Genomic DNA, 12,254 nt, shown 5'->3' on the forward strand with positions numbered 1-12,254 from the left:
GATTTGTTTATTCATTGTGTCATTGCTGAGATACGTGCTTCCAAGCACTGAGGCCTTCCTGTTCCTATATTAAAATGGAAAAAAATGCAGCTCTTGAATTTCAAAGCTGTAAGTACAGAAGAGACTGCTGCAGCTTACTGTGCTGAGAAATCCTTTGACTCAGTAAGAAATCCTTTACCTGCTGACTTCTCCATTTGTCTGCATGGACTGCTGCTAAGAACTTAATTGGAGAATGAGAGTTGAGCCTGTGTGGGGTCAATACAGCCTCTTCTAACAGGCACACTGCTTCTTTTCCACTTCATGGATTAGCTCAGGCCTGTCTAAAAGGAATAGCCCCCTCTCAATAAACCCAAAACTCTTATGGAGAACAATATCCAGCAATACTTATGCTTTTAATTGATTGTCTTAGAAAACTCTGATGTTGAAGATGGTATTATGAATGACTTCTTGTGTTGCAACTATTGTGCCAGTCTAAATGTGTGGTGTATGGAATATGATTTCTTTCTGCTTAAAGCTGTGCACGTAGGATGAATAAACAGCTGAGGGAAAATAGTTTTTATCTTAAAGCTGAGGAGGACATGGCTTCAGCTGGTCCAGTTAGCATTCATTGCAACTCCCAACCTTATCAGATGTGTATAAGCTTTTCCTTAATTTGGGAAAAATAAGAAAGCAGTATGTCTGCAATCTAATCTGCTTGATGTTAATCTTTTGAGTTTTTTTGAAAATTACTACACTACTGGCATCACTACAACTAAGATGCTTCACTTTGCTTTTTTTGACCTGTGAGGCTTGCATAGAACTGAATGATGATAAACCCTAAGCTCAGACTGGCTGCTTTCCCAATGGTATGATTTCTTTCACTTGTACTGGTTTATCTATTTCCACAATACAGTTCTGCAGTGCTGGCCTAAGTTCAAGACAGTGATATCTAGCTAGTGACAGCTGAAATTGGTCCTTCTTTGAAGATATGTTTTCATGGCCATTTCACTATAGGGACTGTCAATTTGTTTACTAGATGTCCTTTGCACACAATCAAGCTTCTTACCTTCAAAGTGCAAATTGCATAAAAAGCCAGGGAACCTAGTCATGGATAGGACATCCAAAGGATAAAGAGTTTTGTTCTAAGTGCATGACAGGGTTGAATGTTCTCACCTAGGCCTGGCAGAACCTGTAGATGAAGTTGTGTGAGGGAAGGAGACTAGGGAAAGAAACAAAAGCAAGTTTCTATTTGTCAGTTTTAAAATAGTAACTTAAGTTGACCCTATCTTGCTGCATGTGGAAAGTGGCAAAGTTGCGGATTGTGGATTTTCCAGGAGTCTTGGAAGAAATTTTAACTGAAAGCCACCAACTTTAGTACCCAGCCTTGTATCTGCCTTAACTTTTTTTTGCTACAGCTGTTTTGCCAAGCTGTGAATGCCAGGCATATGCAATGTGATTCTTGTAGAAACTAGATGGCACAAACAACAGAAGTTTACCTACCCTAGAAGCTTGTAGAGGACTTTACACAAGAGCACATACCATAGGTTTTGGGGGTTTTTTTGCAGAGCACTGACTTTGGATATTTTCTCTGGGTTGCCAGAGTTATGGGGTTTATTTTACTATCAATTGATTATTTGGTAGGAAGCCCAAATTATTCTGCTTGAATAATTACACAAATGAGGCTTAAAAAGCCTGGTGACAAACTGTTAAACAGTCAGTAGGGCAAAAATAGTACACACAGATTTACTTGAAACATTTATTATTGGCTGTGGATAATCACCCCCTCCCCCAGTATCCAACCCTTGTTTACTAACAAGAAGACCAGTCATGGTGATACTTTATACTGACACATAAAGGAAGCATGGTAAGCTGGTGATAGCAGTTTGGGCCAAGGTGTAAGGTTATTGGGTGAGCAGTGCATTTTTTGAGTAGAGAGGACTGCACAGTTCCTTCAGTACTGCACACTTTCCATGGGACTGGCTTGATAGCTAAAGAGTTTATAAGTGTAAAGCAGCAAGTCAGGCTTGCTGCCTATAAGCCTGGCTTGTTCAGGTGACTGCTTAAAATTATGTGGTCACCTCTCAACACATGCCAATATAGATTGCCATATAACAGAAAAATGGTCAAAATTTATCTCTCTGTATCTATCTCATAGATCACAATACTTCTTAAATATTAAGATGATTATCTCTGTGTTTTCTGTATCTATTGCCTTACAGGGCTAGCCTAAAGAAGCCAGCATTTTAACTTACTTTGGAGTACTGTATTTCAAACAGAGCTTGAATAAAAAAATCTGTTGTTCTAATATTTTTAAATGTTCACTGCTAAGATTAAGCAATTTAAGGGTTTAGAGATGGCATAGTCAAGGCAGGTGACCAGGTGGACACAAGACCCAAGTGTGCTTTAGTACTGTGGACGTCAATTTTTACTCTTTTTTTTAATTCCAGTGAAATACTGTCAAATATGGAAATACAGGCCTTTTGTATGTGCATGTATTTTAAGATGCCTAAACAGAACATGGGAGCTTTTCTTCAGAAGTGCCAGGGATTGAGTGGCTTCAGCTTAAAATGGCATTAAAAGTGTGATGGCAATAATGGAATAGGAAGCTGCAGTGCCATAAGTTGCTCTGAGAGTCATGTTCCTAACAACATGAAGGCTTAGGCTTGAGGTTTCTTTGTCCAGACTAAGGATATTGTGCTAAATAAGAAGAGTTATGCTTTTTTCTGGGGTATGCAATATACATAAGAGCTCATACAGTCTGTTAAACCATGGAAATGGCTTTATGGAAATTAGGTCAGCTACCAGATTTGAAAAGAAAACTTCTTAGGTATTTGATATTCTATAAACGTATGGAAAGGAAATTCTTTTTACAGTGTAAACTGAGGCAGTGGCTTGTGATTAGAAAGGAAGTTTTTTTTGTTGGTGGTAGTTTTGTTTTACCCTTGAAAACATTATTACATGATCGTAGAATGATGTCGGTTATCTTCACTTGCAGACCTGAATCATTGACTGTTGCAGGGGATCACAAAAGATATCTTTGGTCCAAAGAAAATATCCCTGAAAGATAGGATCACATATTGAAACAATTAGATCATTGGTTTATTAGAGCTTTAATATGACATGCATTTCCCACTGTGGATATTTTTTAGCATGTATCATGATGTATGTGGGATTACTGTGTTTGTGGGATGTCCTTCCAGCAATGCAAATGCAACTGCAGATCTGGATGAAGATCCTGCATTTCTACCTCTGCTAGCCTGCTGTGGGAGCAGTGACCAAATCTTCATTGGCTGAATGGGTGGCAGAACTCCACCCTGGTATTTTAACTTTGAGAAAATAAACTTACCAAATAGGTTATATTATCAAAATAAAGGGCTTTGGCATGTGCACACATACTGTTTTAGTGCAGTTTGTCCTGAGAGCACAGATGCAAAGCAGGTCCTGTGTACCTCAGGGTGCTGGAAGGAGTATTTCTTCCATATTTTTCTCAAAGGAAGAGGCTTTACTATGCTGCTCAAAGGTTGAAGCTAGAGACCCAAAGTGTGATTCAGGGTGAGGACACCATATCTGGTTTTAGGGAAAGATGAAAATCTTACTTAAACCCTGCTCTCAGTTTGAAGTTTTTAGCTTTAGAAGTCTTTCCCGCTTGGTTCAACTCGAGTCCCCTACAGGAGTGCTGAAAAGTTGCCTTTATTGGATTTTAGGGGACTTGAGAAATGAGTATTAAGAGGAGCACATATAAAAAAATAATCTTTGCTTGCCTATATAATGCCATCACATTTTGGTGCCTCTGAAGTATTAGTAAGTTTTGAACTGTTGATATTTCTAATCCAAATTTACTGAAGAAAATGTTGCTGAAGACCTGAATTAAATAATACCTCTTAATACATTTTATTACCTAAAACCAGTATGGGCTGATCTTGTTTCTTTAACTCAATCATGTTCTTTCTATATAACAACAACAAAAACCAAAGTTCAGTGAGAACTTCACTGTTCAGCTTTGTCAGCAGTGCAAGGAAGCCAGGGAGGTGTTGGTGTTCAATCTTTGCCTTGCCTTATACAAGTATATGTGAACCCCTGTGCCCCTCCTTTGTTTTATCTGCTTTTAACAGCTACTTTTACAGAATTACTTGTTCAACTGACTTATGTGCGTGCAGTTTAGAATAGCAATACAGTTCTCTTCCATGGAACAGGAACCAAATAGGTTGTTTTTTTTTTTTGTGGTCCTGAAAACTTCTTCATTGTAAAATGCTCAGAATAAGTGGTTGATGTAGTTATTCTTAGTTTGGATCAAACAGAGGAGTCAAAAGTTGGGTGATGATTCAAATGCTGAATTCCCTGTTAATAGGACGGGAAGGTTTACAAAATATGCTAAGCAAGTCCTAGGTGAGCCCCTGAAAAACAAATCCGCAAAACTGACAGTAACAGAAAATTGGCTATATCTTGATATCATTTCAAACCATCTGAAGTGAGGAATTGCTTTAAAATGATAGCCTATTCTGTGTATGGAAACTGATGGAAATAAAAATGATGGAAATACAACGGGCAGTTGCGAAGAACTATATGAGTTTACATGAAATGAGTGTCATCTTACTTTGGGCAGCAGAGCAATTCATTCAAGTTGCAGTAACAGATCACCTCACAGCCCTTCCCTTCCCAGAAGTGATCTGGCAGAGCATCCTGGACGTGCCGGAGGCTGTCCCTGCCCGCGGGGATGCTGTGGCAGCTGCGCTCCTGGAGGGGCCGCTTGTAGCAGGGAGGGCGCTGGGCAGGCACCGCGGGGGTACCCGGCAGGGAGCTCAGCAGCAGCAGCATCCAGAGCATCTTCATGTTTGCCAAGCTTCCCACAGCAGGGTGCTAAAGAGAAACGAGGTATGTGACACAGTATTGCTGCTGCACAGGGCTCTTTTCCCTCATTTGCTTCCTGCCTTGCGTTTTTCTTTCCTGTGAAGTTTCGGTCATTTGAGCCTGAGTGCTGGAGAGCGTTCTCTCCTAGGAGGTAAATAATATTGCAGCAGAATTGATATTCATTACTTTCTGTACAACCTTGGGAATCCTTTCATTGCCAATTGAGGCTTCTGATGCTGGCAATTTTGTTGTTTCTTTGGCCTCTCACCTTGAGAAAATTGCTTTGAGCTGGCCGTGTTTTTTTGGCAATGTAAGTGATTGTATCGATTGCTACCAAACCAGGGGGAAATGTCTGGGTGTGTGTCCTTGCCTCCCTGGCCACTTTGCCTGTCAAAACAAGAGTCACTCACATAAAATAAATAGTATCCTTCCCCATCAGAGTTGTGGAAAAACTGCTTGCTGATTGAATCCTGTGTCATGGGCTGTGTGAGGAACTGAGGCATTAAGCAGTGTCTGCAGGGCTGCCACGTGCTGCTGTCCGGGCCTCTGGTATGATACAGCATTAGGGAGAATCTTCTTCATTGGGTTTTTTTAGTACTGCAGACTGCTTAGTTGAGTCTTGCTACTGGAGGTCATTATGGTCTAACTGGCTTTTTAAAAGGTGGGATAAATTATCCCTTGCAAAACTCTCCTGCTGGCCACTAGGCTTTCCTTTGTTTTGTTTAATGTGAGCTCTGCTGTTCTGTGCTGCGCTGCACAGTCTGACCATGCCACAAAGCTTTGGATCCTTGAACTTGCATTCACTTTCAAAATCGGCTTTTGAACAACGTTTCAGCTGAATTTTTATTGGTATTAGGAGAGTGGGTTTTTTACCTTTCCTTATGCTCAAACAAAATGAATCTGTTTTCTTAACTGAATTTAAACAGGAATTCTGCTCAGAAAATTAAAATAAAGAATGACCAGCTCTGCCCAGCACTCTCCCTGTGTACTCATTTTTCTTGTGTAAGACTTAAGGAAGACTTTGCTGTCCTTCATCTTGTTGGCACTCTGGAACTGGTGCCCTGACATGACATTATGGGCCAGCCCTGGTCTCCATTGTGGGGCTGAAGATTAAAATGGGCTAACCCAAAAATAACAAGGTGTAAGACAACATCTAATCAAAGACTATCAAGGTGTAAGACAATATCTAGTCAGACTATCAAAGGTGAAGTTAAGATGGTAGAGCTATTATCTAGATAAGAAAAAACATGAGGTATGCCAGCTGTAGATATGACTATAATATGAATTTGTAAAAAATCTTGAGATCACCCTTGAAAAACAAACTAAAATTTTAAATATATAAATCTATAGTATTTTTTACTCATTTTTCTCAGATAGTTTTCTTGCCACTATAGTTATCTTCCATTTCTTCAGCCAATGAGTAAAATGCCATGAGAAAATGCCATAAGAAAATCTGGAAATTTAGATTCATATTAGGGATAAAATGCAACAACTCAAAGCTTTTTGGTTATTTATTTTTATATTTAAACTTGGGTTTTTTTGAACATCAGTAGCAAAACAAAACATTAAAAAGTGGCCAATATATTAAAGAACATGAGTGAAGTGAGAATAAGCTCTTCTGGGTTTTTTTTGGCTTCTGTTGTAGAAGCAGAATTCATTGAATAATTCCTTTTAGTTTCCATGAACTTGTATGGGAACTCTTAGTAGAAGACTCCTATAAACTACTAGTTATGGAGCCTTGGGGATCTATTTTTAATTACCTCAGAGTGCAGTATTGAATAACATATTGTCTTTATTAGTTTTAGACCTCAAAACTACTACTCAAATAAAGTAAACATTGCCTGGTGTTTTTTAGACTTGAGTGTAGAATCTGTATTATTATATTCATGGGTTTATTTTGTAGGAGTATAAACACTTTATTTATGAGGGTTCTGCTCAGAAAAGTCTAATGCTTAAAGAGAAGAAATTTGTTGATACTATACCTAGATAAATGCCAGTGTCAGGGAGTAAAATTTAATCTTCTGTTCAAATAGTTTGGCTTAATTATTTAAGTATTTAATGGAAGAAAAATTCCATGAAAGAGAAAATTAGGAAGCAGGGGTTTTATGCCTTTGTTTCTTATGATTGGATTATTCTGTACTCTTCTACTGAGGATGAGGTATTCATGATACCTTGCTCTTGTGAACTTTTTTTAAATTTCTAATAATTCAGGTGATCTTTCCCTACCTGGAGTTCAACCTAAATGCTCATTTGACTCTGTTGCCAGCTGCCTACCTCCTCACAATTTGTAGGAATTCACTTCCTGAAAAATAGGCACATTCATCCTGAAAATAGGTGCATTCTCTATACACTGTCAAATTGCTAGATTCAAAAATCATAACCTACAGTTTTTAAGGTGATTCTGTAACTCACTACTTGCCATTTAGTAAAAATAATAGCATATTGCTGTAGTGTGTCATCAGGAGGGTTTTTATGGGTGGGTGCCAAAATCAGTATTAGCTAAGTCAACATGCAGGACAGCTATGGATAGACAGCTCCTCTGACCAGTTATGCATTTTACCAATAATAAACATTGTTATTATTCAGAAAAAAAATTATAATTTTGTTTCTGCTTAAATATTTCCTCTGTTTGTTTTTGTTTTTTTTTTTTCTTTGTAGATCATAACCAAACAGAAACTTTTTGTGAAAAGGCTTTTCTTCAAATGGGTATTTGTTTCCTGCGGGAGAGCAGTCCCTATTTTCAGATGAAAGGTTGCCAAGGAGCTGCAGTGTTCCATCAGCTCCCTGCACAGGATCGATGCAGACCTTTCAGATGCAGCATCTCTGTCTGACAAACTGCTGCAACTTCTTTTCCTGAGTGCTGTTGAACAGATGTTGGAGTGTCACTGATTGCCTGGGTAAAGAACAGAGCTAGTATGTGCACGTTTGTTTCAAAATGAGTGTCAAAGGCATTGTCTGCTGTGGCATAGCACAGAAGATAGGCTTTTCTCATAAGACAAGTCAGGAAAATGTGATGAACAAATCCAATCACTAATGTGGCTCAGAGACTCATTCATTGCCAGCAAGAATCCTCTTACAGTTCTTTATTTTATAAAGCCTTCTGAAAAGATAGCAATGCCAGGCATGCTAAGCCTGACCAGCTTGCTCTATCAAGACTTTATAATTTCAAATTCTAGCAGGAGTAAAGCCATCTAAAAATACCAAAAATGAGCTCCTTGCATTTGCAAAAATTCTTTTCAGTTAATTATTTTGATTATTTTGACGTGATGTAAGTAAAGTTTAACACCAAATGCACCTGGGAATACAAGTGCTTTGAAATAATTTGGAGCTTTTCCTAAAGGAAAATGGTTAAGTTGGGAATATGCATGATGAGTCAGGAATTAGTGCTGTCTCTGCTTGTTCAGCTGAGAGTGTTTGAATGATCTTGCCAGGCAATTTGGCACCATCTAGTCTTTGGATCCGCTAGATGCAGAGGTAATCACACTGAAGAGAAAACCCCAGGTCTCAGCCTTCTTGTCCAAGAACAGCAGGGTAATAGTTCATGAGAAGTGATGTCCTTTAAAGGTCACACAGTATTAGTAGGAGCTCAGGTGTTAGAAAGAGAGATAACTGAGAAATGGCACAAAATGTGTATTTTGGCGCTTCTAGAGATCCTGCATGGTTGGGAAAACAGAAATATTTTTAGGTTGGTCCATCAACCATTAAAAATATCAATCCTTCATTAAATATATCCTTCTTTTCCCCTTAAATAGGTTGTATTTCTAGTTGCCTAATGTTGAAAAAAAGAAATACATTATTGGGTATGCTTTTGGTCTATGTTCTTTTCCAGTTTGTCCAGTGGCATGTACCAGGTTAACAAGTTGCACTTCAAAAGAATATATATATATAAATTGTTTTACTTATTCAAAATGAAATGTATTTTAGTGTTTATTTATTGACAAACAAAAAGTTTGCCTTTCACAACCACCTGTAAAATGCTGAGTATTTAGTATTTAGGTGTTAGTGCTTGATAGTTAGGTTTATTAGTGCATTACTAAAAAATCATTACACAAGAACTGCATAAATGATAATACTGTGAAGAATTTTTTCCATTAAAAAAAATTAGTTACATCTATTTTGCTTGAACAGTTGGTGCACTGTAAGGACAGCAGCTATTCCACTGAGGACGAATTCCGTGAATTACTGCTTTGTAATTTTCATCAATACCATGATTCTTTCCAGAAACTGAGTTCTCATGAAACCCCAATTAGTTTTCTTTAAGACATCAATTCATTGTGAAGACACCTCTCTCCATATTATATTGAGCACTGGAAGGCAATTTAGTATATTTAGTGACTTCAGATGTTCATATGGAGTATCCAGCCTTGAAGAAAAGCAAGATAGTAAAAGAATTATTTTGATCTGGATCCCAGCCATGCAACTGTCTTGAATGGTACCTCCTGCCTGCAATATAACAACTTCTCCCAAATCTTCTTCTGCATGTTCCCATTTGTATTTCTAATTCTGTAATCTGTAACTAGGAGGAGCAGGTAGACAGGGATAATTGCAGGAGCAAAACGTACCTTAATCTTCTGGTTCACTCCCATCCACTTTCTTGGCAGCTGTATCCTTTGAGATGTACCCAGAGAGAGCTAGAGCTGGGATGAGAGGAGGGAGGGAGGGCTGATGGGAGATGCTGTACAAACAGCCCTTTGTTTGTCCTTACTCTGCCTGTGAGTGATGAGCACTGTTCTCCAGCAGTGGGTCACAGGATGGGCTCCTCTTTCAGCCACTGCCAGCCCAGTCTTGGGGCAAAAATGTGATATATCCCTTCCAGCAGGAAACAGTTAATTCATCCAGGATCTGATGCAAAGGTGTCTCCTCAAAGAGCAAAGCATAACACCCAGAACAAGAGAAGAGGAAAGATCCTGTGGAATAACTGTGTCTTGCTTGTGGAGTGTGAGCAGGCTGGGGGAAATGGGAAGGAGCAGTTTTCAGGGGTTGCACAGCCAGAAAAACATGGTTTCTATACAGGTGTCTTATTTTGCATTTGGTGGACAAGAACAGACCTACTCAACAATCTCATGCAGTGCTTTAATTTTTGACTTTGGGATCCTTTCAAGTTTTCTGAAAATGACATAATAAAAAAAACCTTTATTATTTTAACCAGATTTCTAGTACAGCATGCCACGTTATCAAGTTCTTTGCTGAACAATGTTTAAACAACAGGTAAAGCATTATATTGAAGAGTATTTCAGAGGAAGTTGCTTTAGACTAACTTCAGATTAATCAAATTATCTGGTACTATAAAAACAAGAATCTTAAATGGAATTGAAATATTATGTACTAATGAGAAAATAGTCTTGAGGGTGAAGCATGTGTCCTCATATTTCTCTTGCAATTTATCTCTTGTTCTACTGCAGCCATCCTGGACCTATTTTGCAATGGGAATAGAGAGGGATGATTGTTGAGCTGTAATTCTTATCTTTTTCTTGTGTGTGTTGTTTTGATTCTGATGTTGTGTTGTAAGAGTTTAGTTTTCTCTGTCTGTTGGTCTGCTTCTAGTACAGAGCTCTGTTAGGAGTACAAAAAGGTGCCCCAGCTCAGCTGGTTCAGTTTACAATTTGATGTCTTGGTGCTTGTTCAGCTTGATTTATTGTCTGCCAGAAGTGAGCTCAGGCCTCTGTAAGAAGTGCACGTCCCATGTTCTGCTGCCTCAGCAAAGAGAGTGGGTAAATGGCACACTTATTTAGAAGCAAACCTTTGGAAACTGAGCCTGCCTAGTCATGGTGCTCCCATCCAGCAGGGTGCTCCCCGCTCTCTGCTGGAGATGGGCAGCTGGGATGGAGAGAGCAGGATGCACGGCTGTGCCTCTGCCTCTAGTTCTGGTTAGAAACGTGAGGAAGGACATTTTTGCCACTGTGGTTACACGCACATGGCCACTTCATAGGGGAGGGAGGAGATAGCTGCAGGCAGCGGCTCTCAGAGCGGGACAGCCTTGCCTTTTCAGGGTGACAAAACGCCTGCTGCTCCCCCTGCCTTGCTCCAGAAATTCTTCCCTGGTGCAGAGCCCGGCCCCAGCGTTCCGTGCCTTAAATGAGATCAGGTAATGCCTGCGGAGTACGCGGTGTTCCAGCGCAGCCCTCGCCGGGAGCAGGGAGCAGGCGGGGAGCCTGCCGGCCATGCACAGCAGCACGGCACTGCCTAGGTATAGTATAAGCAGGGATAAGACTTGGACAAGAGAGAGAGCATAGCGTGCTGAAGCTCTGGATTTGAATGCCTTTTTAGTTACTTGCAAATAAATTCTGGTCTGAATAATTTGAGAGTTTTATCGGAAGGTGTAAGAAAAGTGTATTAGGATTATTAACTTGCTTTCTTTTTAAGTTTTCTTGTGTTTTCCAGGGAACATATGTGTTTTCAGAACTCTTTTTCAGAGCCCTGTCTGGACAGCAGTCCAGTGAGCTGGCAGTTTTGTACATAAATTGGAATATGTGAGGGATAGTTTTCTTCAGGAGATGTCTTGCTGCATTTTGAGAAAAGACAGTTCAAACAAAGTTGGTGTTTGGCTGGTAATTTTTTTTTTTTGCTCTCCTCCATAGTTCCATGTATGATATTTTCAGTCACTGAAAACTTCCAGGAACGAGAGGAAGTTTTCTCCCTTGTGATGCTGCTACAGAGTAGAGACTGAGAAGCAAAGTGGGATCTGGAGGAAGCAAAAGTTTTGAGGAATGTCATCAGCGAAATGCAACCCAAAAGGAAATCACTATGACTGCTGTAAAATAACCCTTTAAGGAGTTAAATGTGAGGTATGGGAAATGAATGGAAGGGCTGGGGAGCCTGCATTGGGAGAAAGTGCATAGCAGTACTTCCAGATCTTGCCTTCTTTCCCTTTCTCCACTTTGCCCCCGACCCACTGAATATCTGTTTCTCTGCTGTCTGTCTCGCTCCTTGTCTCTCCAGCCCTGATGGCCTTTTCTTCATTTTCAGTTTCCTTGGGCCTTTCTGCTCCAGCCCCACATCCCCGTGGGCTCAGCAGCCGGTGTCTGGCACAGGCTGGCAGGGTGCCAGCTCTGACAGAGGGCTATTGAACACTGCAGCAGCCTTTTTGTTCCCTACCATGGCATCTGGGATCTACAGGGGAACCAGAAGGAAATCTTGCTTTTTCACCCTCCTTCATCTGTGTAGAGAGAGTAATCCTGAGCTGTGTTTGACTCATTTTGTTTGGAGACACTCTTTTAGATGTACATATATCCCTGTTTCTGTCTGAAGAGCTATGGCATTATTAGAGGTAGGATGCAAAGCAGAGCTCCTTTGGGTTTTTTTTTCCTCTTCCCCAGGCTGAAATCAGTGAGAAGTGATGGCCCATGAGGAGGCAGTGGCAGATGGAGGCAGGAGGGGGTGTGACAAGGTAGCAGCAGCAATCTGTAAGAGAGAAGTAGTTTTCAAAG

General features: G+C 40.0%; 1 protein-coding gene across 1 annotated transcript; it reads right to left on the bottom strand.

Moving 5' to 3' along the window:
• Nucleotides 1–1,721: 1,721 nt before the first annotated feature.
• SCRG1 (stimulator of chondrogenesis 1) lies at nucleotides 1,722–9,469 on the bottom strand. The gene is made up of 3 exons (XM_066548284.1): nucleotides 9,390–9,469; nucleotides 4,574–4,836; nucleotides 1,722–3,036 (listed from the first exon to the last, which is right to left on the bottom strand). Exons 1-3 carry the CDS (start codon nucleotides 9,411–9,413, stop codon nucleotides 2,982–2,984), a joined length of 342 nt encoding a protein of 113 aa, XP_066404381.1. The 5' UTR covers nucleotides 9,414–9,469; the 3' UTR covers nucleotides 1,722–2,981.
• Nucleotides 9,470–12,254: the final 2,785 nt, after the last annotated feature.

This window comes from Molothrus aeneus, chromosome 4 (assembly GCF_037042795.1).
Source record: "Molothrus aeneus isolate 106 chromosome 4, BPBGC_Maene_1.0, whole genome shotgun sequence".
Taxonomy (NCBI): domain Eukaryota; kingdom Metazoa; phylum Chordata; class Aves; order Passeriformes; family Icteridae; genus Molothrus; species Molothrus aeneus.